The sequence below is a fragment of the Perissodus microlepis genome, chromosome 22 (genome assembly GCF_051167445.1).
Source record: "Perissodus microlepis isolate ML-2025 ecotype Zambia chromosome 22, ASM5116744v1, whole genome shotgun sequence".
Classification (NCBI taxonomy): Eukaryota; Metazoa; Chordata; class Actinopteri; order Cichliformes; family Cichlidae; genus Perissodus; species Perissodus microlepis.
Genome location: NC_140481.1, coordinates 27,832,361 through 27,859,342, shown reverse-complemented (window position 1 = coordinate 27,859,342; position 26,982 = coordinate 27,832,361). Strand labels below are relative to the sequence as shown.

Below are 26,982 nucleotides of genomic sequence, written 5' to 3'. Positions count from 1 at the left end.
TACAGATACTTTTTCAATCACAGTCTGAACTCAGCCCCACTTTACTTAGGACCTATCTGTTCATTCGCGGAGTGATAACTGGGGAACCCTGGGTGCCACGGCAGCCTGCTCACAGCCGCGGAGGGAGACGGCATCCGAAGAAGAAGCCTGCCGCCCGGCTCTTCTTTCCCCCGGCATCAGTTGAGCCTCGCAGGGACACGGCTGGTGAAGTATCACCAGCGGCTGCGTTTAATTTAACATTTTACTCAACAGAACACATCTTTTTGATGTTCATCTGAACGGGATGAAGATTTGATTAAGTGTTTTATGAGCCGTCGCTTTGTCAGGGTAACCTTAGTCCCGTTCCTCTTAAGAAATTATATTTTAGGGTATTATGATAGCTAGTTAATTGATTTTTTTTGTCGTTTGAGCAATAGCTAACGTAATCAGCCGAAGGGGGCATTTTTTCTTCTGTCCTCTGCCCTGTCTCCTCGCCTTATAGAGCCAGTTTTTCTGGTTGAATCGAGCCTAAAAAAGCAACTCGTCTGAGGAGAGCCGACTGAAAGCGCCAAAATGGGGGTAAGAGACGAATTTCTTGCGTCTTTCTTAGCTAGCATGCTATAAATGATATATATATATGTCGGCTAAAGTGTGAGTTAGTAATGTTAAAGGTCTGTGGCCATCGACGTAAGGGTTAACTGTACATGGAGGCACATGCATGATGTTACAATGACATTGAACGTGCTGGGATATGTATGACTTGCCTAATCAAGTGGTTGGCGTTATTTTGGCAGTGCTGCGTTAATTTTTCAGTCTCCCAAATGGATGCGATCGCCCATTATGTGCCTGTCACTGACGCCATTTACCACACCAAATCAGCGCACTTGTAATTAACGGGTAATGGAGGTGATTCCTGTTGCCTGCACACCAGGTCTTCTTTTTCCTTCGGATCATGCGCCAGATTTGTGAGTCAGTCCGCCGCATCCAGACTCCAGCCGGTGCGACGGAGCCAGTGCAGGGTGGAAACCCGCCACAGTAACGTTGGCCATTTAGTGTTTGAGTTCAAGTAGCATATGTGCAGCTCCCTACCATACGACAAGCCCCTTAGTGTTGCTGCTTGACCTGCGAAATCTGATTCATTTTCCCCAGTGGGTGAAAAGTGCTGTCACGGCTTCATGTTTAATCATTCAGCAGACAAAAGGGGCGTTTAGCTCACTGACCCTGCACTGCAAACCCACTGAGATTAATCCCGATTTTTAAAGATGTCATAGGAGCTTTCTCCCAGAATGGTGCTGTAACGCTTTCAGTAATCTAACGATGACCCCAAGCAGGCCCAGTGTAGACATAAGTATCGTCTCTCTCTGGTTTTAGCAAGAATTGGTGATGAAGTGACAGAAAAATGTGCTGCTTCATGCACCGGTTCCAAAAAACGGGATTACACGGACCGCACATCTGTGGCGTTGGACCTGCTGCAGACGATTGAGGAAATTCACAAATCCAAAATGCACAATTATTCAGACAGCGTAACGACACGGATAAGCCCGGTCCGAAATGAAATCTTTTGTGAATAATACGCGTGTGAAACGCGGAATTACGCGTGGGATACGTGTAACCTTTTGCCGGTAAACCCGCAGTCCGGACTGCGGAATATCATCTCATCCCTCCAAGTCTGACTGCGGTAACTCTCAGCTGTCGCAAATGTGCGTCTCCTCAGTTATTATTAAAAGAAAAAGAGCGATCACGATGTCCTGAATTCATTTGATTATTTGAAAGCCATAATGTTAAACGTCCAGATGCACAGAGAGGGTGGTGTCTGGGACTCTGAACCATAAAGGCTACGACCCCCACCCCTAAAATTTCCCCACCCGCCATTTGCTGCGTTTTCATTCAAACATTACATAATGCGACGATGCGTCGTGCTGCTGTCATTGAGGATACGGGCTCGGTGGATGTGGAGGCATCTTAGGTCTGGGTACCAAATGGGCACGGAGGCAAATGCGTCAAAATGGTTCCTCAGCAGTGGTCGACCCCCACCCCCAATTTTTCACATCCCACACACAAAAATATCAACTGCTTAGAACTCAAAGGAAGATGGGCTTATATCTACCTGTTTTACCCCATTAGACTCATAAAACGTCAGTGATCTGTCAGTTCATAATACATCCTGTTCCAGCAACAACATTTCGATGTCACAGCTTCAGTCATATATTATTACTTTGATTATAACGGGTTAATTAATATAATGACTCAGTGTCCATATTCATTAATGTAGTATTACAGCCTGTATTTTTATTAGTTTTTTTTAATCTTCCGAAGTTACTTTCACTAAATACTGAGTTTCTCCTGCATACCAAAAATGATGCCCTAATCAAAGCCACCATATTGTAATAAAAGCAGCTTATAAGTGCTCTCTTATGTAATTAAAGAATAAAACATTTTGCTTTATCAAATGGCCCGAGGTGACAGGAAAAAAACACTGACTTCTGTTCAGTAAGGAAACACAGAGTCTGTGCTTAAGTAATGATTTGTATTTCTTTGCATAGTCATGTACCCAAGGCTCATTTTACGCCAGGAAAAACCCTATTTTGCATCTTAGTGTTTTTTTTTTTTTATATATACATAAATATATTGAGTTGATAAAATCTGGTTAACATGTACGTTAGAAAACTGTAGCTGCTCTTCTTTAGTGCCTTCCCCTCCCTGTGCAATGTAGTCGCTTTCTCTTCTGTTCTACATCCGAGTTTGGATGGGATGAGAGTGGAGGCTGAGTTGTGGAAATACGAATGGTTGTAATGCTTTCCACTAGATTGCCGAAGGGGGAAACCATACACATCTTTGACCACTGCGTGAAAGAGAGGAGGAGGAAGAGGAGCTGAGGAGGAGGGTGTGTCAGTGCATGTGGGGGGAGTGGAAATTCCCATTTTCAAGCTGTGGTTTGCCTGAAGACTGGACAGATAGATAAAGCGGATTTGAGTGAAATGCACTGTGGTGGGGGTGGGGAACACCAGAGGGAGGCTCAGTTGACAAGGCAACTACAGGGTCATTTGATCCAAGCCAATCAATCGATAGAGATGGATGCTGCAGAAGGCAGCGATTGGATTGGTGGTGTGAAAGGATGGAGGTCAGCAGCCACAGGCTTCACACGGAGGTCCTTGTAATTGGTAGAGTGACCAAGATACTGTGACTGACACTAGCTGATGGAGGTAGAGAGAGAGGGTGAGAAAGAGACGGCTGTGTGGTGAGTCACCTTGAGAAGGGTGAACACTGAAAAAGATGGAGGAGGCAGAAATGCAAAAAGAGCTGGTGGGATGCTGCTCCTGTGCAGCGATGACACAGAGGAGGGAACAATGATGGAGCCCCAGCAGAAAAAATGGAGAAATAAATGCTGAGATTCAGAAAGAGAAGAAAAATGTACAAGGATGAAAGCATCTGCTCATATCCCATAATGCACTTGGTGCGGAAGCTTCAGGAGAAGAGCCAATCACAGTGGAGAATGGTGTGGCTGTGTGAGTGTAAGCATGTGTGAGGCAGGCAGCTCTCATGACTAAACCCGCTCTCACTGACGATGTGTAATTCATACAGATGAAGCTCTCGACACTGTCAGACTTCTTTACTGTAGTGGCTGCACTGAAGCTAACTGAGTGAGTTTACATTCTTGTACACCAGTTAATGTTAGTGTACAGTCATTTGTGGTTGAAACACTCATGTCAAAAAATAGCAGATGAAAGCATTAAGTGTTGTCTCGCTCTATAACCTATAAAAATATGTCAAACTGTTGTTTTAGTCATTGCTATCAGTCTCGTGTCTTAAACATTCATTAACATGATGACAGTCAGTATGAGCTCATTGTGCTAAAGTGAATTACTCAATTCAAGTCACTTATTCAGACTAAAGTGTTATCATTATTATTAAGGTTTTGGCCAGACTTTTCACATGGTCTGATTGTAGAAGCCAATTTGTAATGTGTCATAGATGATGATGTAAGATGGGTGGTGACACAGTGATGCAGTGTTTAGCATTCTCCCCTCACAACAAGAAGGTTCTGGGTAAGATTAAGAAACTGAATTTTAAATACGTTCTCACTATTAAATTTGCGACCAAGCTAAACCAAAATAAAGCAGCCTGAGCCATTCTGATGTCCAGAGGTGTATTGAACTTTACTGTAGGAGAGTTTTAAATGTAAACAGGAATTTGATTAGCCTATAAACACTGAATTCTGCTTCTTGTCGTCTGTCCTAATGTCCACTCACCTTCTACAAGAACCACAAAAAAACCAACAAATACAGCTGTGGGTTTAATGGCTGCAGAGTATAGTTTTAGCTGTAAACCATATACTGAGCTAAGGCTTTAAGTTGTGGGGTTAAAGGCCCGATATTAGTCACAGGTAACTTCATAATTGGGGATTAAAAAGTGGGCTGGAATGATCTGGAACATCATTCCAGGACCTCCAGTTAATGAATGATTCAATCTTATAAGCATCTTAGTGCATATTACTATCAAATTAGTTTAATTTTCATGTGCTTGCTTAGTGACAGCATGAAAATACCTGCTCACTAATAATAAACATCCTGTGGACTTTTTACATCTTCAACACATTCAGTTTTCACAAAATACTTCTGTGACCTAAAAGTACAGCTGATGTATTTCCTCAGGAAAGAATAAAACATTAATGTGCCAATCTGATAAATGGAAAAAGATGAAAAAAGGACAGGAGAGGAAAATGAGAGATTATTTTTAAAGGTAAGCATAGCCCAGCAATTGATATGTTATAAACTTGAAATTTAAGTCTGACATAAAATTTCAGACTAAAAATTCATTTTAAAGTTTTTAAATGAGATACTGTATCTATGCATGATGTTTTGCTGATTATTTTTGGCTGAATCCACAAATAGTTGCACAGGTTAATAATAATAATCACAGACCCTACACAAAGAAAAATCTACTGGACCTCATGAAATAAATTATTTTGTGACTTATTTCTAAGTCATTCTCTCTCCCACGATGTGTCGCTATACCAAACCTTGGTATTCCCACATGCCAATTCCTACCTAAACGCCTGACAATAACTGTGCATTGATGAAAAGTGTGATTTATTTTTATTTTTTTTAAATTAAATATATTGTCCCAGTAGCAGACGACGAATTTTATAAAATTGTGTGTAATTATTTTTTCTGTTCTTTAGTACAAATAGTCTGTGCTGCCACAGTTTGTTATTATATATGTAATAGCAGTTACAACATAGTCTGTTCTCATGGTCATGTTGTGTAATTGTTCCAGTCTATCTACATTTCATTTCATTAATACTTAGTCGTAGCTTCCTGTGTCTAACTAGTTTCCATCTGTGTGTGTGAGTGTGCAAATAGCATTGATCCACACTCCAGCAAATCAGTGATCAGGGTTTTCCGATATCACAGTTTGTGCTCTCTGGTCAGTGTAACATAAACCTCCTGGAATGTGGAGTGATGTCACCTTGACATCACTAACTATCTGTATGACGTCTCTGGTCTGAGTTAGAAATAAGTCTGAAATTAAGGAGGATAATGAAGGTGAACCACTCAATGCATTCCTGCACTACCATACAGACACACTGCATGCAGAGCAGTATTGTTACATAACATACCATCACATTAAACATTACATTATTAAAACATTTTAATTGCACCTACACCCTCCTATCAGTCACAGGAAACCTCACATTACCCACTGAAAAGTTGATGCCATCACTCTGAGCCTTTCAGCAACTGCGGTTTTCTGTCATACTCATAGACCTAATGCACTGCAGGGGGTGGCACAAAGCCCAATGGTGGAGAATGCTGCAAAATGCACTTTGTGTTATTAGGAATGTACGGCCAGTGATAACCAAGTCTAAACTGTGCCTTTGACCAAATCACAATGGCTTTACTCAGTGTTCGATGTTCATCACTGTAAATACATATTCTAAGACATTATCATTACATAGTCTGCATCATGGTAATGGTTCAAACTGTCTCCTTTTGATTAAATCTTTGCTCGAATGAGCAGATAAGAGTAGTAGACAGCACAGAAACAGATGGACAGCCTGGAGGGAGGAGAATGTAAACAAAGTGGGAGGAGAGGGTGAAGGGGGGCAGTGCCCTCTTAGTCAGTGTGTGTGAGTGACAGGCAGTTCATCTGTGTTTTCCAGGTCGGTCAGTCCACTGATCTGTGTGATAATCCATTTCTTTGTGTATGTGGTTATGTTGAGCCACTGTGTCCCCATCAGAGCTACTGAACTCCAGTGAATGCAGTACACCAGCAGCAGCATCCTTCATTCAAAAATCTGAGCTGAGACTATGATGTTCTGTTCACTGGAGCATCTTCAGATTTAGCTGAAAATAGGCTAAATACTACATACTGAACATGGTTAAATACTAGACAATTTAGTGCCAGCTGGTGGGTTGTTGTTGTTTTTTTGTTGCCAAGGTCATGTCCCAGTCTTGCTTTGCAAAGTGTGAAATTGCAGCAAAATCTTTAATTTCTTTACATTTACAGTCAGATGTCTCATTCCAAAAACTGTACATGTGAACATTTAATGGTTTCGTATTTCATATAATGTGTAATGCACATGATAAGACATCATTGAAGATGGCTCAGGCTGTTCATCCGTTTTAAAAATGGATGTATCATTGAATTTGAACTTTTATTGGTTACAATTTCAGTCTGTAGTCTAGCCCACTTGGAATTAAATTGGGCTATATGTGGCCTTTTAACTAAAGTGGGTTTGATATCCCCAGTATAGAGGCTGCTTTATGAGTGTTTGTGGGCCATTTTGCAAACCATAAATCATTACCAATCATTATACTTGATGTATTTCCAAAATAGAATCAGTAGCTAGGCTTGGGTAACAGCAGCATAATTTGCTTGCTCCCTGCTTTTTTTTTGTTCAGCCTCTATAAAAACAGGTTAAATCATGCCAATAAGACATGATCTTGATGAGATAAATCATGTCTTATTGACACCAAATGTTGATTATAAGCTTGCCTTTAGTTATATAAGCTCAAGTCTGTAGGACGAGATCAGCTGACAGGCATTTTAAGTCTGTCAGCTGATCTCGTCCAGTAAAATGTTATAGTTTAGCATACATTCATTTGCCTCTGTTCACATCACCTGGCCTAAAGTTTTGTCTTTGCATAAACTTTGAATCTAACTGCATCATGTAAAAATTGCTTCACATCTGGCCTGAAGTTCAGTTGATAATGATTCTGATAATTACTGGCAGTAAATAAACAAAAAAATATTTGTCCTGCAAAGATGTGGCAGTGTTATATGTTAGTTGTCATAGTAACCCAAAAATAAAAGTTTAGACATTTGGGGACATTTGAAGATTTGTATATATTTCATTTGATGGTTGCCCACCAGGTTGCCGACTTTGATTTGTTGTATCAGAATCCTAGTGTTGTTGTTTTGTTTTAATTCTCCTTATGTTATTTTAACTAGGATGCCTCCATAAATGTCCCTGTCTGATGTCTGAGATTTGAGCAAGCAGTGATTTCAGCAGATTAAGTAGTGGCTTATCCAGCACCTCTCCTTGCTGTGGTGTCATGAGCCAGGGGCCATACACCAACAGATTGAGCAGACTACAAATGTTCAGCATGTACAATCTGTCCCGTACCTCAGCTTACAACATCTGCTGCTCAGACCTCCTCAGGTTTTACAGCCTGTAACTAGACAGAGACTAGAAAGTGTGTATTTTAGCAGAGAAAGATAAAATCATCAGTATGAAGTAGAATTGAACTAGATCAGTTTGACAGGTGGTGCTGAGAGAAATCGACTGTTGTTTGGTGCATATTCTACTTATTGCTTATAATAGGACTTGTACCAGCTCTAAATTACCCTAATGTGACGCAGTGAGTTCATGTGTGGTCTTCTGTGGTTTTCTTCCTTTTTCACAGTATTTTCACAGTTGGATGTCAGGGTTTCTTTTGTAGGGTTTCCAGTTATTATAGTTTATATGCTTATGTCCTCGGTACCCAAATGTCACAGTAAAGCACCAGCGCCAGGTGTTTTCTATCCGTGTTGCTTACTGTGGCACTGCTGTCTCTCTCCAATTTCCATCCCAACACTATGACTTATGAAAAGTGAAGTAAATCAGGTTTTCCTGTTTAAAATTTTGAGTATATAGAAAATACTTTCTGAAAAGGTTGACACCTTTTTTGGAAATTTAAGAACCTATCCTGGCTCTAGTTTGGTTCAGGAATACCTTTAAATGTCACATTGACTGGGAGAATGTAATTAGGTGTTCTTTGTTGTCTTTTGACACTGTTCAATAAATCTATTGTTGTTTTGCATTTTGTGTTAGGAAAATCTTTAAAAAGTCATCAAGTATGTCTCCTCCAGCTGAGTAAATGTTAGGAAAAACATGACTGGGAATGAATATGCACAGGCCAATGTTAGAGCAGCAAGTGCAGTGCTCACCTGCAGGATTTCTGAATCCTACTTGTACTGAAGGAGAACAAACCGACTTAACTCTGAGACAGAAAGTGTGGATGCATTACTGATTGCCTGATTTCTGTCAGACTGTGTAGTACAGATGGTTTTATATATGAGAGCAGTGTTTATTCACAGAAATCTTTTTATCAGTGTACACTGTGAAGTTTTCTTACGTACTTTTCATCTTATGTGATCATGAATAACCATCATCACAGTAATCTGACCCACAGTTGAAAGCTGGTGAAAATCCTTCATTTGGTTAAATTTATATTGAGGCACAAACCACAAACATTTTTTAAAAGCTTAGTGATGTGTGTGTCATACTTATTCATATTAGAAACGTTGCAAAATCTCTGTGTAGAAGTTTCTCAGAGTTAAACAGTCAAGCTAAAGTATTTAAACGTTTTAAAAGATATGAGTCTGCCATTTAATTTTAGCAGTGCTACCATACTTTTCTGATAGACAGCACAATCATGGCAGTGGTGCTTTTGTAAACCTGAATCTCGTGCAGTCCTTAGACTGTTATTATACTGAAAAACTCAACTTTTTACCACACAGTAAAGAAAAGCATAATCAAGATAAAGAATCAGACTTACATTGGCAAGTTTTTGCCTAACACTATTGATATTTAATTAACAATTTGGCATTTGTAATGTACAGTAAAGATGGAAAAAAGGAAGTTAGAAAAATGCAGGATAGCAGTATCATTTTCCTTCATTGGTTCAGTCAGTGGTAATTCTCACATTTAAACATATTCACTGCATTTTTGCCAGAGACTTGATAAGAAAGACGTGCCACGCAAAGATTTCTGCGAAGAAATCTATAAAATTTACACGATTCTCCAGCAGCAAAGATTGTTTGAGAGGTATAACTTCTGCTTTCTAAAATCTTATATTTGGTGCCAAACTTTATGAGCTATTTAATGATATATATTTTAGCTGATGACTCTATATGTGCAAGTTTTTTAATCAGTGTTTTCTTTTCTTCAGACGTTTCAGTGTTGAGTAAGGATGCAAATGAGTAAGGATGAATGAGAGAGTAGTATTGGGAAGATAGTAAAGAGAAAGGGAGAGAGAGTGATGGAAAGGGATTATTGTTGTTCACTGGGTTAATCTGTTAGTGTAGTAAACAGCCGTAATCTGATGGCCTGCTGGATCAGTGTCCAGGGAACACTTCGCCTCCTGACAGATGGCAAAAAAATAGATACTCTCATACACACAGACAAATAGAAATCTATGTGCACACACTGAAACCACAAACTTGTAGCTAAGCAGAAAATAAACACGTGCACTGATTAAATCACTACTGCACACATATATACATTTTAAAATGGCCAGTTTTAATATTACTTCCTGTTATTTTTTTAAAGTAATTAATTGCCTGTCACGCAATAAAAAGGTCAGCAGTGATGCATTGTCTCTATAGAGTGGCTAAACAGTTGTTTATTTCTCAGTATCATGATGTGCAGTCACTAACACATTTGAATTATAAACACACAAGTTCATGTGTGAGGTAGTCAATAAGTTTTATTGTTTTTAAACCAACAGAAGTCATTCATTCCAAATGAACGTAAAGAGAGAATAGAACCAAACATCCAGCCATAACATTTTGTCTGTTGCACCACATTGAACAGGAGTACTACTAGGCTGGATAAGAGCTATTTGCAAGTTATATTATAGCACCTATCCTAATACACCACTTTGTTGTGTAAAGTAGCATTTAGACATTTGTGGTCCTTAAGGGTTTTCTCCACAGTAAAAGATGCTGATGCAATTTTGACATGGAACTATTTGGCATATGCACAAACTCTAAGACTGCACATAGGCAGATGTGAAAAGCAAAATGTCATTGGCTGTCAACAAGCCATCACTCTATCAGCTTTCATTCCAGTTAGGAAAAAACAGATGGTAAACAGTATAAAGCAACCATCAAATCAGTGTGAAATCTCTCGGCCCAGACTAATCCACATGAGAGCTTTCCCAAAATAAGTCACTTCTCTCATCTTATCATGCAAGGTTAAACAGAATCTGATTGCCAGTATGTGGCTGTTCACAGAGTACATTGTCACATTTGGATGGTAGCAAACATCTGTGTAGTGTTACACACAAAATAGTCACACGTTTTTCAGGGTCAAAACCCTTTCAGGAAATGTGGACTGACTTTAGACCCAAACTACATTTTAAATTTAAATTTAAACTTCATAGATCTGATTAGACTGTTCAATGTTCACAATCAGGGAAAGAGATTTCCTTTCCATGTTTTTATAAATGCATCACTTTATTGACCCAGCTTCATGAACCAAATCAGTATGTCATAAATTGCCTCAGTGTACCTCTCACATTTGTTCCTAATGATACTAAGCATTAGGTTGTATCAATGTCACCCTAATAACACATAAAAGTTAAGTGATTAACTTTTGATTAACCTCTGCCAGTGAAAGAAGCAGCACAGCAGCAGACCTGAATAAGTCACTTATAATTTTGTCTCTGAGAAATAAGTTTGCATGTATAAAGTATATGTAAAGACTGCCTTGACTATTACAGCAAAGGATCAAGTGAGAAAATAAAAATGGAAAAAAGGACCTGTCTTTTCATACAGCACATTTTATCTAATTATGTTTAAAAACAATGGGAAATATTGTTTTTTTGCTATTTGGTCTCTTTACTTTTACAGTAAAGCATTTATATATCACTGTGCTTGAAATGTAAATCACGTGGCGTGGCTTTGTAAATCATAACTTGTAAATCATGAACGTGTCATGCAAATCAAGTGTTGTAAATCTAGTGTCACAGCTACTGTAAGCTTAGCCTCAGTTTACCAGTGAGACATGCACTAATGTTGTCTGGTGATGCGTTTCATTTGGCAAGTAATCACAGCATAAATAGTGACTGGCTAGGAATGTACCACTGGTGAAAATAGTCAACTCTGGTATCTTTGTATTGCAGATTATTTTATTTCTTTTTCAATATGGACAAATTTAACATGTAGGACTGTGTGCAAAAGACAAAGAAGTAATTAGATCTAACAAGAAAATCTATAGATTTCTGACAAATAAGATGGATGAGAGTGTTTTTAATAGAACGACATAATTTAGAAAATGAATGCACAATGAAATTAAATTGTGAGACCTTGCTGGTGCATTCATCTAAATAAATGTAGCATACACACATTATGTGCAATAATTTGCACATTAGGAAACTGCTTCAGATTTTGTTGTTTCTGTCTTATCACATATTAATTTCCCTTGATCCTCCTCTCAGCCACAACAACAGTTTAAACAGCAGAAGCCTAAATAGAGACTTGTGTAAACAGCAGTTTAAGAGGAGCTCTTGATTCAAGCCTGTTCTCTAATGATGCCAGATTTAATCAGGAAGTTTGACACACCAGGGGATTATAGCCAAGTTTAGATCTCAACATTAGTGTTTTGTCTGGGGCTTAATATGGAAGAGGTAGAGACGGAATCACACAAGCCACAAAGTTTATTAACAAGTTTATGGTCCAGCCAAACAGTTCTCTGTAGTCATTGTTGTGTTATTTTGTGAATACTGGTAAAAACTATAGATTATAACAGCTACAACTCTGGCGGTCAAATCTTTTTCTTTGTCCCTTGATGGCTCAATAAAGCAGTGTTGTGATTTGGATTTTTTTTTTTGTTGTGAAGTTGTTTGTTGTATTTAAAGAAAGCTCCTGTGCTGCATTGATAAATTAAACAATGATATACATGTTTTCTTTCTGCGTTACAGTATGGACGGTCGGACAGCTACCGCGTGGCTACCACGCAGGACAAGGATGAGAAGGAGTCGCCCAAGAAGAAGGGAGGCAAGGATCTCGATGACCTGAAGAAGGAAGTTCCCATAGTATGTACACTTTTTAAAACCACTTCATCTTAGCCCACTGCTTTCACCTGCAGGTTTTGGCCAGGTGCTGATGTATAAAATGGAACTCTTACTGAGGTTTGAGAAATGAAAATTCAGAAAGACCACATACAAAGTATGAGTAGGCTTTTTTGTAGACAGAGTAAACAAAAACCTTGAAATCCCAGCTGAGTACTGAGAAGTTTGTTAAGCTTCCTGGCCCAAGTCCAGCATTCAAAGAGCTGTGATCCAACTGTAATCTAATCTCCCTGGTTAAAAAGGAGATGGCAGAGATGTGGTGTTCAGCAGCAGCTGGTGCACAGTAATGTTACAGTGTGGTTTGACATAACATGCCAGAGCAATTTAATCCTCCTGTGGAAGGATATTCTTCTGTGTGAGGTAGGAAGCCAAAGCCACAGGAAATCCCAGTGATACAAAACTGTATCAGATGTTCAGATAATAAAATCATAAATAAATGTTATCAGTCTCTATTATTATTTACAATTATTTGAAACATTTGTAAAATACCAAAAATATTGATGAAATTTTATGCTGGCAACCAGAAATCTGCAATATTTAAAACTCAGTGACTGCTTCATGTAAGTGGTGATTTGCTTTTATTTGCTTCTTGAAGTTAATTTGTAGTGTTATCAAAATAAATAAATACATTGTGACTGAGGTTTTGATTGATTTCATGATAAATCTTTATTCTTTGTAGACTGAACACAAAATGTCTGTTGAGGAGGTTTGCCGGAAGTACAACACCGATATCGTTCAAGTAAGTACTTTATTTCAAATCAAAATTACACTTTTGCACTTTTTGATATTTCTGTCTGGTGTACAAGTTGGTGTATGTTGCACCGCTTATGAAGACTTTTTAAAGTGCAAATGGATGTTATACATAAGTAGGCCATACCTACTATACTACCTTTATTTCCTTTCCTGTTTTTTCACCTCTATTCTATTTTTCTTCCACTCACATCACATCATTCAATCGTTTTCTGTCCATTGCTTTTATAATTTCTAGGGTTTGACCAATGCCAGGGCTGCAGAGTATCTGGCCAGGGATGGCCCCAACGCTTTGACTCCACCCCCTACCACCCCAGAATGGGTCAAGTTCTGTCGTCAGCTGTTCGGTGGCTTCTCCATCTTGCTGTGGATTGGTGCCATCCTCTGCTTCCTGGCCTATGCCATCCAGGCTGCCACAGAGGATGAACCTGCTGGGGATAATGTAAGTGGTTTCCCAGGATGGGTGGATAGATGATAGACTAGATTATTAATCCTCATTCATTTTAAGTAGGCAGGGTTTGTTGCTTAAAATACAAACATCAGCACCTATGAGAAGCTATACACAAAATAAGGATGAACACATTGTTTGTAGTGTGTGTGTGCTCTGTCCTGTAGCATATCACTTTACAAAGCAATTTGCTGACTCACTACTCTTTAGGGATGAGGCTGCATCTCATCCCTATGATAAAATATGTGTCAGCTGTTTGTAGAAACCATGTCAGCTGACCCATCTCTGGAGTGACAGACACCGTCTTGTCTGTATCCACTCTGGACTCGCCACAGGGAGCATATGACTCCTGGCATTGGTAATTGCAGGGTAAGAGTAGGGCATTTACAGGTCAGCACTGTTTCATGCCAGGTCAGAGCACTGAGTAGAGCAAAGGACTGAGGCTAAATGACTCTGACACACACACAGCATTAAAGGACAACATGCTTTGTTCAGACCACAGGGAGGTCTCGGGGTGAAACATCACCAGTTTTGAGTCATGAGTTACGAGTGGCCAAGAGTGTGTCAACAAACTGTATTTTCACACACTGTCAGATGCTGAACGCAAGATATGAAAGACAAGATTCAGATTTAGAGCTTAAGATGGTAAAACATATGACAGCAAACCAACATAGTCATAAAACCACTAATAAAGTACACTGCAAACAGATGGACAGCGTTCAGTTCATTGAGTCCAAATCAAACCACGTGCTGCTGTCAGCTCCAGGATACGAGACTTAAATGAAAGACTTAAAGATGATTTATGTTATTTCTAGATTTCAAACTTTACAGAAGCCTTGAGTTCCTGAAATAGCTTTGGTCTTTAGCTCTTACATGCCTCTGAAGTCCAGCATTTATTGACACGAAGTTAGCTTCTGACTTTGTATCTCTGCTAGTCTGTCTTTTTTTTCCCTTCCTTTCCTCTCATGTGATCAAGTTTTAGATAAAAGTTGAGTCTTTTGGTTATTTTCTTTATAAATATGACAGTCTGACACCTTTTCCCCCTTTCTGTCTTTCTCTACAGTTGTATCTGGGTATCGTGCTGTCAGCTGTTGTCATCATCACCGGCTGCTTCTCTTACTTCCAGGAAGCTAAGAGCTCCAAGATCATGGAATCATTTAAGAACATGGTCCCTCAGGTACCAGACTTCCTAGTCATCGTCAGGATCATGCTAGGATGTTTTTGTGGTGATTGTTGTGCCAGAAGGGGATTTCACTAAATGTATTGCTTGATTAAATCCCGTTTTCCAACTGAATTTGCTTGAAGGAGGTTTGAAATAAATTATGCTGCAGTTTGTGGAGTGACTAAACATTTAGAATTCAAAGACCAAAGGGTGCTCAAAATTAATGAGTGTATTGCTTGTCGAGTTCTGTGGTTATGTATTATATGAAGTGATCCTCCAAATAGCATGTTTACGTCTTTCTTTGTCACTCTGTGATCCAGCAAGCCTTGGTGATCCGCGAGGGAGAAAAGATGCAGATCAATGCTGAGCAGGTGGTTGCAGGAGATCTGGTGGAGGTGAAAGGAGGAGACCGGATCCCTGCCGACCTCCGCATCATCTCCTCACATGGCTGCAAGGTGAGCTACAGGCACAGACAGATTCATGATGACAGACATTCAGAGATAGTAGAAGTAAGGATCTAGAGACAGATCCACAGGGGAAGCGATTCACAACAGTGTGGATAAAGGAGACCTCAGAAAGTCAATGGCATTCGGCAACTTCAAGCAATAGCAAGAAAAATAATCACTGAAAAGCATAAGTGGGTCCCAAGTGAAACTTTTCTCAAAATCAAGGAAACCAATTAGAGTACCACCATTAACAGTGCAATACACTGTTTATTGACATGGTGGTAAGTGCATTAGAGGGTTACCTAGGCAACTGGACTCTGGAATGTCCACTAAGAGCAAACCATCAGCAACATAAATATTTGTGGCAAGTGAAACGCTTCCTGTGTGGATTCTGCTGGAAGATCTGTGTCTGTATCTCTCTCTCTGGATTTGTATGTAGCCCTCAACAAGTTTCTCTCTCTTGTCTTTCTCTTTTTCTTTGACCCAGACGGCCGATCTCACAAACTAATCAAGTGTCTGTCTTTCTTTCTTTTTTGTCAATCCTGCTCTGTCCAGGTGGACAACTCATCCCTGACTGGTGAATCAGAGCCCCAGACCAGGTCACCTGACTGTACCCATGACAACCCCCTGGAAACCCGAAACATTGCCTTCTTCTCTACCAACTGTGTTGAGGGTAAGTTTATCACCATTATCATCATCACCATTTTCCAACAGTCAAATACACCTTTATTCTAATAATGTACATAATATTGTACCTGTTGTTGGTTTTGGCGGGGGTTGTATTCTGTTATTTTAACAAGACATGACCCAGGATTTCATTGCATTTCTTCATTTTCCCACGGTGACAGTGAGTTAGATATGGAATGAGTGACTTCTCTGGTCATCAAAAGTAGATCTAGAAATGTGATCCTATTTAACCTTGTACCAGTTCCTTTCTAGTGGATCCTGTTGTAGCCATTGTATTATCAGCATTGCAGCAAAACGCATTATGAATCTCACAGTGTATTAATTGGAAAATAGTAAGATGTGGTGCCCTCTGGTGGACACGTTACATTTTTCACTACGTCTCCAATCATCATCACTCTGTCCGCTTGTTCATCTATATTAACACACTCTATTTATTTATTTTTTCGTTCTCTATTTTTTTCCCCTGCAGCCAGTGTTGAAGTGCATATATTTTAAAACCTTTCCCTCTGTTTTTCCAGGAACTGCACGTGGTATTGTTGTGTGTACTGGTGATCGCACAGTGATGGGACGCATTGCCACCCTCACCTCAGGTCTGGAGACTGGGAAGGTAAATATATTATATATAATAACTGCTCACATCCATTACAGCAAGAAACTAAAACTGTGTAACTATACACTCATTCACTAAAACTCTTGTAATATTATTTAAAGCCTATATATTGTCTTAGTTGTGTCTCCTTATCAGAAATTAAATATCAATTAAACATCTTCTTTTTTTATCCTCAGACACCCATTGCCAAGGAGATTGAGCACTTCATCCACATCATCACAGGCGTGGCTGTTTTCCTTGGCGTGACCTTCTTCATCCTCTCAATCATCCTGGGTTACTCCTGGCTGGAGGCTGTAATCTTCCTCATTGGTATCATTGTGGCTAATGTGCCCGAGGGACTGCTGGCCACAGTCACTGTGAGTTGGCAGAGAGATGTGAAACTAGTGGATGGTGCAATATGGAGTGTCTGTGTGTGTCCAAGATCCTTAGGTGTGGTTCAGGTTTTTGTTTTGTTTTGTTTTTTGAAATTCGTCAATAAGGCTGAAATGTTAGGATTGGTAGTATATGTGTGTGTCTGACATTGATTTGTCCAGACTTGGGTCAAACTGTAGCTTCACATAATATGAAATACAAAGAAATTAGATGAAGCTTTGAAAACTTTTTGTATCATGAAACCTGTTTTTTTTAAGACTGTAACAAAAATTTTATTCCAACACTCACTGGTATTAAAAATAGTAATATTTCTCATTTTTAGTGTGTTAGTAAGTCACTCTAATATCGATTTTCTCACAGAGAGAAGGTAACAGACTAAAGGTGGCGTCACCAATCACACTCCTTGGGTTGTTAGCGGTTTAACCCACGTCTGAATGTGTGTTATTTACATTCGTTTCTGTTTTATTTTGTGTTGTTTCTGTGGTTTTTGGCTGGTGTTGTGTTGTGTGTGGTTTGATCATGTCTGTTTGCTTGTGTGCTCTCTGTGTGGTTTGATATTGTGATTGTTATATTTCGTGCTTTAACATTCTCAGTTTGTTTCTGTGGTGAAATGTTGTGTCGCCTCTGTGTATTTGTCCTTTCATCTCCCACTTCCTCTCTCTTTCTATTAAGGCAGTCCCATATGTGTTTGTGTTTCTCTCTCTCCATCTTCCTTTTCGTATGTCTCTCTCTTTTCCAGGCCAGTGGCGGTGCTGTCTGCAATGACAAGGACTAGCTAATGTAATGACATTAGGCAAATGTTTCTCAGCACCATGAACTGAATTTAGGCCTCCTGTGCTTGGCCTTGGCTAGTTTGACCCACTGGTCTTGCCATACTTGGCATGGTACCATAATGCACTGCTGCTCTGCTTCACAGCATCGCTCTTTCATGCTTCATGTTCTCTCTGCATTGCTTGTTGGGCTGTGTTTTTATGTCCTGAAAGGACTTTTCTGTTCTTACTGCATTGTTATGTATAGAGTGCTATGTTGGTGAGCAGAATGAACGTTTCCAGGCATCTGGGTGTTTTTTATTTCCTAGTTGGGGTTATGTGTTTCAGGTTGTTGGCAGAAATTAGTTAAGTGTCTGGAGATGCTCATCTGTTCTTTTAGTTTACAACAAAAATACTAATTATATTTTTCTCTCTCTCTTATTGATTATGTCCATTTGTTTGTGACGATCATCAACAACTCCTTTCCACTTGTTTTCTTTCTTTCTCTCCCTCTCACTTTGCCTTTGATGCCTTTCCTCTGCCACTCCCATTTCCTCCTTGTTTTTGTCTCCTGCTTCATCACTCTCCTCCAGGTGTGTCTGACACTGACTGCCAAGCGAATGGCTCGCAAGAACTGTCTGGTAAAGAACTTGGAGGCTGTGGAAACTCTGGGCTCCACCTCCACCATCTGCTCTGATAAGACAGGCACCCTGACCCAGAACAGGATGACCGTGGCCCACATGTGGTTTGACAATCAGATTCATGAAGCTGACACGACTGAGGATCAGTCTGGTGAGATTTTGTTCTCTTTTTATTTAGTAAGCATTAAATGTGTGCCTCCATGCAGTATATATTAAGTAATGTGCAAATAAACAGGATTGTGAAATGTGTGGATTTTAAAGGGTGCGAACAAAAAATTTTGCCTGTAAAAAGGAACCTGCTTTAAATATAGCAAACCAGTCACCGTGTGCAGATACACTGCCTCCAGTGCTCCTGCCATGCTTGTACTACCAAGCTGATTGAGCACCATCTGCAGTTCAAACTGAATCTTAGAAACTCTTAAAATGGTGAACCTGAACTTGGACGTGTCTGAACATTTTAATCACACCTTGTATTCAGTAGTTTTTAATCTGTTTTTGTGCTTTGAAAAAGAGCAACAAACAGATTAGCTGTTTCAGTGCTAAAAGCAAAATGTGAGACTGGAACTACATTCTGTTCTAAGTAATGTCTATTTACATGCCACATAATGCATGGAAACAAAGCACTGAAGTAAAGCTCAAGATAAAATGGCAAGATTTAACCGTAACCCTTCGCTGTATCAGCAGCTGGATGCTTGGATGAGTGAGGTTCAATTACTTCCTTTTTGCTTCTTGTAGGCTCCTCCTTCGACAAGAGCTCAACAACATGGGTGTCTCTGGCTCGCATTGCTGCCCTGTGCAACCGCGCTGTGTTCAAAGCAGGTCAGGAATCTTTGCCCATTCTGAAACGAGACGTAGCCGGTGACGCCTCAGAGTCAGCTCTACTGAAGTGTATCGAACTGTCCTGTGGCTCCGTCAAGGCCATGAGGGACAAGAATAAGAAAGTTGCAGAGATCCCGTTCAACTCCACTAACAAGTACCAGGTGAGTACCAAGTACTTGTTTGTGCAGAAAGAAAATATAATAAGCAATTACACACATTGCCAGTTCATTTTAACATGAGCTGAATCAGGCCATTTGTAGCAAACCGGCTTACACATGCAAAGAACTGCATACCAAATATTCATTCATACTAATAGTTCAATCCATTCCCATCAGCTCTCAATTCATGAAACTGAGGAGGAAAATGACAATCATTACCTGCTGGTGATGAAGGGAGCCCCAGAGAGGATCCTTGACCGCTGCTCCACCATCATGGTGCAGGGCAAGGAGCAGCCGATGGACGATGAGATGAAGGAGGCTTTCCAGAATGCCTATCTGGAATTGGGAGGGCTGGGAGAGAGAGTGCTGGGTAAGGATGATCGGAAAACAGTAATTATTTCAAATGCCATGGAAAACAATTAGTGAAATACAATTTTGACTTTTCTTGCTCTCTGTGTTCAGACTGTACTAAATAAAATAAATTAATTGTGTGAGAATTTAACATCCCTCTTCCTTCAGGGTTCTGCCACCTGTTTCTGCCTGAGGACAAGTACCCAAAAGGTTTTGCCTTCGACACCGATGACGTCAACTTCCAAACTGACAACCTTTGCTTCGTTGGCCTCATGTCCATGATTGACCCTCCCCGCGCTGCCGTGCCTGATGCTGTGGGCAAATGCCGCTCAGCTGGCATCAAGGTGGACACCTTTCTGTTCTGACAGTCTGTTATTTGTCTCTCATTCTCTGAAAATATGTGTCTTCTGTTTATGATCTTCTAATCTTATTTCTTCTTTTCTTTCTTTAGGTTATTATGGTGACTGGTGACCACCCAATCACAGCCAAGGCCATTGCTAAGGGTGTGGGTATCATCTCTGAGGGAAACGAGACAGTGGAAGACATTGCTGCACGCCTCAACATTCCTGTCAGCCAAGTGAACCCCAGGTAACATTTACTCCTGTGGCTTCATTATCACTGCTAAAGCTGTTTTGAGCCATAATACATAATACTGAAGAAAAGGAAAAAAAAAAAAAAAAAAATATATATATATATATATATATATATATATATATATATATATATATATATATATATATATATATATATATATATATATATATATATATATATATATATATATATATATATAAAAAATTATATTTCTTTCTTTTTGGAATGCAGGGATGCAAAGGCCTGTGTGATCCATGGTACGGATCTAAAAGACCTCACACAGGACCAGATGGATGACATTTTGAGGAATCACACAGAGATTGTCTTTGCCAGAACCTCCCCACAGCAGAAGCTCATCATTGTTGAAGGTTGCCAGAGACAGGTACGGTTACTGCACTGCCACTGATTTACAGGTGAACAGAGATAAACAAAAGTGTAATTAGTTTTTATCTCTGGGGCTGTAAAGTGAGTTTATGTGGCCTCTTCCTCTGTCAGGGTGCTATCGTGGCTGTGACCGGTGATGGTGTGAATGACTCTCCTGCCTTAAAGAAGGCTGACATTGGTGTTGCCATGGGAATCTCTGGCTCAGACGTATCCAAACAAGCTGCAGATATGATCCTGTTAGATGACAACTTTGCCTCCATCGTCACTGGAGTGGAAGAAGGTGAGGGACAAACAAAAGGTGGAAAGGTGGAGTGTGGCGAGGAATCTGGGCTACAGATGACAAAACAGACATAAAAGGTGTAGGAAAAGGTTCAGCTGAGTTTTAAAAAAGTATCCTATTTGTTCGCGGTTGTCATGTTTGCAACAGGAACACAGCAAAAGTGACGCCACAACTGCTAGCACACGCAGTCATTATTTCTGCCTGTTGTGCACCTCTCAATATTTGATGCTCACAGCAGGACTAGTGGACTGAGATTCATATTGGAGACACAAGTGTACAAACAGTTTTGTCTTTACTGCAATTTCAGTTTTATATCAACACAGGAGAGAGGCCGATGTTGCAACAGCTTTAAAAGTGAGAGATTTTGGAGAAAACTTTGCTTCCTGTTTCAACATCTTCTAGTCACTTTTTATTTCTGATTGTCAACACCGGCCCTGCACGAGAAAACTGCAGCTCCTCAAGGACCAGTGTAATGGTTAAAGGACTGTAGTGATTTTCATGAAAAGAAGTTCAACAACTACTTAGATGGGCAAAGCACAGTTCACTCAAGTTTTGTTCGACCATGTGGTATTTTGTTTGTTGTATTTATACACCACCTTTGTCTTTCCAGGACGTCTGATCTTTGACAACCTGAAGAAATCTATTGCGTACACTCTGACCAGCAACATCCCAGAAATCACCCCCTTCCTCTTTTTCATCTTGGTCAACATCCCCCTGCCTCTGGGTACCATCACTATCCTCTGCATCGACCTGGGAACTGACATGGTGAGAAAAAAGCTCAGGACAATGACTCAAAGACGAGACGTGCTGTTCAGGCTATAAAAATAAGAAAGCACTGTGTGAAATAACCTTTCTGAACAGATTGTCTCAGTGAATTCATCACTCAAAACATTTTAACGTACACACAGTAAACCAGTAAAACCATGCTGGACACTTGAAGCTGTTAACTGCATGCGCTCATGTCAGATGCATACCTGATTAATGCCTTTTATTTATTATAGCAGCCACGAGAACAGCTATTCAGTGTGGTCACTTATGATCAGCATCGCTGTGAAGAGTAAAATATTAAACATGGAACAGAGGTGGAATTCAAGGTCATTTTAAATGGGACCTTTAAAGAACACTAGGTGGCAGTGTTGAACCACTATTTATAAGAAGCAGCTCTCACATTTTCCACCCTGTCAAAGAACAGAATATATTAATACCAAACCCTAGATACAGAAAGACCAAATTTTCATAAACTTTATAAAAACACACATCAAGAATATATAAGTGAAGTTACCAATGAGTATCTCAAATAAGACAGAAGTGTCTCTTTTTCCTTTCTCCTCTTCCAGGTACCAGCCATCTCTCTTGCTTATGAAGCAGCAGAGAGCGACATCATGAAGCGACAGCCCAGGAACCCACTGAGGGACAAACTGGTCAATGAGCGACTCATCAGTATTGCCTACGGACAGATTGGTAGGTACATTTATTCTTTACAGTTTGTGGCATTTATTGGAAACAGTGTTCAGGCAGCTACATGGAAATGGTTTGCACTCTACAGCAGGTAAGTGTCTTAGAAACTGTCAACATAAAGGTATTAACAGTCTGATGAGGATGAGTCCACTGCACTCAACAGGCAACAAATCAAAATATCCTTTAGTAAATATCAGCCGATATCTATTAGTGCTCATTTAATTTAAATGTCACTGTTCTTTTCCAACTGTCTAAAACGACAGATGGAAAATCAGTCTTTAATGACCATGTCGATTCTACAGGATTTTACTGTGTCAAATAAAATGTATCATTTGATTAAGGGACTCTGTTTGTCTCTGTAGGTATGATCCAGGCTCTTGGAGGCTTCTTTGCCTATTTTGTCATCATGGCTGAAAATGGTTTTCTGCCATCTCTGCTTGTCGGCATTCGACTCAACTGGGACGATCGCTCCAACAATGACCTGGAGGACAGCTATGGACAGCAATGGGTATGAGTGAAATGTTATAATGTCAGTGTCTCTTGTTTCAGATATGTTCACTTATGTAGTGGAGCCACTGAGTGACTTGATGAATTTGTGACATTCAAACAAACCTTTTGTTTTTGTGCCATAATCTTTGAATGATTAATGTAAGTCTTAATTTAATGCTGATGTAATAAAAGCTATTTATAAACAAATCTATTGTAGAAAGCAGACAGGAGATATTCTCTTTCTCATTTCCTGTGCAGACCTATGAACAACGTAAGATTGTGGAGTTTACTTGCCACACAGCCTTCTTTGTCAGTATTGTGGTGGTGCAGTGGGCAGATGTGATCATCTGCAAGACCAGGCGTAACTCTGTGTTCCAGCAGGGCATGAGGTAAGTACAGGTTATTGAAGAGATCGTACGATAAAAAGAATTCCTTTTAAAAATGGTGGGAAAAAATAATCTAATTGATCTCAGGCTTTAAAAACCTAAGCAATTCTGATAAACCACATTAGATATTAATAGTGAACTTTTTGATTGTGTGTTGAATTTTGTAAGGTATGCAATTTTACCTTCTTCTTACAGTCAATTTGTATGAATGAAATGACAAAACACAGTGACGACAGACATCTATTGCAAAGGCAGCCATGCTGAACCAATTTTAGGTTTATTTTAAAGGGAAACATGTAGGAAAACTGTAGCTCAATAGAAACGATTACAATATACAGTCTACAAAGTAAATATATCTAGGCATAGTACTTATTTTTGATGGATCAGTTCTGTATTGCTGTATTAGTACTTGGAGTACTTTCAGAAGTATACAGGTCTCGTATCTAAAGAAAAGGCATCAGTTTCTTGTTTGATTGCTTTTTGGTTGTTGTTTTGGAAAAACAGAAAATTGATACTGAACGTGAGAGAATGGATGAATGGATCACGACCATGATTCATCAATAAGATTTGATTTGGTTTTTGTATTTATTTTCCCCATATCATCCACTAGGTGTCACTAGATAACCACATTTACCCATGTGCGCTATCACATATGTTGCTCTTTTTCTTCCGTCCATCTTGTTTGGTCTTACGCTGTGTGTCCTCTGCCCATGATGCTGTGTTCTGCAGGCAGCATTTGTAGGTCAGGCACACAAACTAATATAATGTTACTATAACTGTCGGCCTGCAGGGAGTTGCCTTTGAAGCTTTTTTTTTTTTTTTTGGATTCAGAAGTAGGTTGATGCCAGCAAAAACACGGCTGCCAACTATTCAGAAAACAGACAGTGTAGTGGTCTGTTTTCTGAAGAGCATCACTGACGAATGTCCGAGATTTTTGAGTAACAGGGGATACTTCTTTGCTTGGTGACTCTTCATCTACTTATGTGTTTTTTGGCTCTTCGCATCTGTTTTTGGATTTTTTTTTATCCATACATGTGAGTGTTTTAATAGCCTCTCTTGTTTTGCATTTGTTTTCTTTCAGGAATAAGATTTTGATCTTTGGCCTGTTTGAGGAAACGGCTCTGGCTGCTTTCCTGTCCTACTGCCCTGGTATGGACTTGGCACTACGGATGTACCCACTCAAGTAAGTGGCATTTAATTAATAAAGAGAATCATCAAACAGCAGATCAAAACATCATCATAGTAACTATGTATATTCAATCCATAAAATGTATATTTTCAGGTAAGGAATTGCAAAAACAGTTTTTTTTGTCCTGAATCTCAGCGGACTCTCTTTTGTCCCGTCCTGTCATGACACCCTATTCATTCAAATATTCTCACTCTGTCCTTTGTTCCCACTTGTTCCCTCACAGGCCCAGTTGGTGGTTCTGTGCGTTCCCATACAGTTTCCTCATCTTTGTTTACGATGAGATCCGAAAACTCATCCTGCGCCGAAACCCCGGAGGTGAGCTCGCACACAACCATATATATTTACCTGTTTAGTGGTAGGGTGGTGTCAGTGAACTGGAAAGTGGTGATATATTTTATAGGAGAAACAGAGGAGGCATAGTGTGGGATGTGAACAGTAATATAACTTGATAAAGTAGAGGTGTATCTATAAAATATTTTCCTTCAGTCCATTGATGGCTAACGTTTCTCTCTTTCTTGTGCTTCTTTCCCTCTTTGTCTCCATGCAGGCTGGGTGGAAAAAGAGACATACTATTAAATTATCAAAGCATCATTTACTTCTTGTACCATTTTTCCCTGAATTCATCCCTTCTTCTCTATCTCCCTCTGACTTTCTCTTTCCTCCTTCCTTGCCTCCACCCATCTCTCCTCTCGGCATACTCGAAATGTACAAGAAAAAAATGTTTACTCCTCATCTTTGTTCCTCCATCTTCATTTCCTAAAGAAACAAAAAATCAAAATGCCAAGACGACAAGAGGACCAATGACAGAGGAGGAGAGGATGGGGAAGAGGGTGCATTTGTAAATCTTCCCTGTCCTTTCGGTCCCTCTGTCCCCCTTTTTTGTATCCAAAGTCTACACAGCAGTAGTCTGCCAGTAACACTGTTTGTGCCGATGCTTACTACACTGTTAGCTACAGCAACTCTTCGTACATGTACTCAAATTACATCGCCGTGTGGAACCAAATAAAGAAAACATCTTGAGAATAAAGCAGAAAATCTGACTGCTCCACTGCAATCTCTCGGGCCAAGCAGCACAACAAAACGGCAGCTCCGGTCTAGACTACGACCTGGCAATTTGAGCGGGTGGGTGGCATCATTTTTGTTTCGTTTTTTATTTTTATTTGTATTTATTTATTTTCCCTGCCAGAGAAAAGCTGCCCAGATCCAGCTCAGTAATCACTGCCATTTCCTGCCATTCGCCTACCGCGACTTTCCTTGCCTTTTTTTTCTCTCTCTATTTCTATTTACTCACTGCCAGTCTTTCACTGCCGTTCTCTCTTTCTCCTCCTCGCCTCCTTTCCTATCAATAAAGAATCGGTGTCACCATAATACCAACCCACTGTCTCACTCACGCCCACAGCAGGGTGGAAAAAAGTTCACTTCCTCCGACTCCCCTGTCCATCCTCCCTTCCCAGTGTTGTTTTCTGTTTGTGTTATTGTTGTTTTCTAATAGACAGCTGGGTGGTTTTTTTTGTTTGTTTGTTTTTTTAAAAAAAAACAAAACAAAGTTGTTCGTAAAAGTTTTACGTGTTTTTTTTTGTTTTTGTTTTTTTTTTAAGTTCGGAGTGAGTCTGAGAGCTGCTTGTTTTCATTCAGACATGACAAAGCACACTTTCTCTCCCTCTTCCTGTTCATCTCATCTTCACCTTTTCCTTTAACACGTGTGCCCTCCACCACCAACCTCACCCCCCTCCTGCCTGTCTATCTGTCCCTGTTTGTCTGTCTGTTTGTGAACACCGTGCAAACCCTCCGTCCTTGTAAACTTCCACCCACTTTCACCGCCTGCCTCCTCTTATTCTCCCACCCGTGACCGACCTACAACCTCCCAACCCCACCCAGCCCTACCCCCGTTGAAAAAAAAAAATTACAATCTTTCTGTGTCCTCGGAAAAAGAGATTTCTCTCAAGTTTCATTCTTAAATCAGTGGAATTCTGGAATAAGGCACTGTACCTTACACTGCGAAACAGCAGCAAAAAAAAAGGAAATGAAATAAAACCGAAGGATCTCTCTTTTTTCAGCTTGGCCTCGACTTTGTTTTTGTGTGGAGTCTTGTCAGAAAATGGAAATAAATGCTGTGACCAACTTACTTTTGGCGGGAGTGTCAAGTAATCTGTTTGAACTTTAGCTTATCACTGGCTCATGGGAAATTGCATATCTGTATACTGCATGCTGTTTAGTGCACAGAATTTGGGAAAAATGTTATGAATGCAGTTTGTAGACAATGAAGAATGCAGGACTGAAGGAGCTGAAGAAATTTCATAGTCAAGAAAGGTTTTATGTCCACGTGGCTGCTGAAATTAAAGATAATTTTGATAACAGAGACATTTCAAGACAGCTGCCAGTGGTGAGAATGACTTGCTGTCATATTGGCTCAACATGGGCGATGAAGATTGTGTTAGATGACCAAAAAGCTCCATAAGAGAAACTAATTGAATCTTTCTTTTAAATGCTTCAAAGTGCTATTTACAGATTCAACAACTAAAGTGATAAATAGATGGATGATTTTACATAGCATTGCAGTAATCTGATAACTTGGTTATATCCTAGCAGCCAAAACATTCCTGATAATTCAGTCTGTTAAGAATGTTTAAATTTTAATGCAAATATCATACTAGCTGTATGTTTGGTTGTTCACTGCACACACGAAGCT

General features: G+C 39.8%; 1 protein-coding gene across 1 annotated transcript; it reads left to right on the top strand.

Annotated features, from left to right (window-relative positions):
• Window positions 1–154: 154 nt before the first annotated feature.
• atp1a3a (ATPase Na+/K+ transporting subunit alpha 3a) lies at window positions 155–26,418 on the top strand. The gene is made up of 23 exons (XM_084919486.1): window positions 155–558; window positions 12,171–12,284; window positions 13,000–13,059; window positions 13,309–13,512; window positions 14,582–14,695; window positions 15,001–15,135; window positions 15,682–15,799; window positions 16,332–16,420; window positions 16,600–16,779; window positions 18,138–18,336; window positions 18,921–19,165; window positions 19,340–19,532; window positions 19,682–19,857; window positions 19,965–20,101; window positions 20,339–20,489; window positions 20,603–20,771; window positions 21,382–21,536; window positions 22,109–22,232; window positions 22,592–22,737; window positions 22,977–23,107; window positions 24,186–24,287; window positions 24,517–24,608; window positions 24,841–26,418. The coding sequence occupies exons 1-23, from the start codon at window positions 553–555 to the stop codon at window positions 24,867–24,869; spliced, it is 3,069 nt and encodes a 1,022-aa protein (XP_084775612.1). The 5' UTR covers window positions 155–552; the 3' UTR covers window positions 24,870–26,418.
• Window positions 26,419–26,982: the final 564 nt, after the last annotated feature.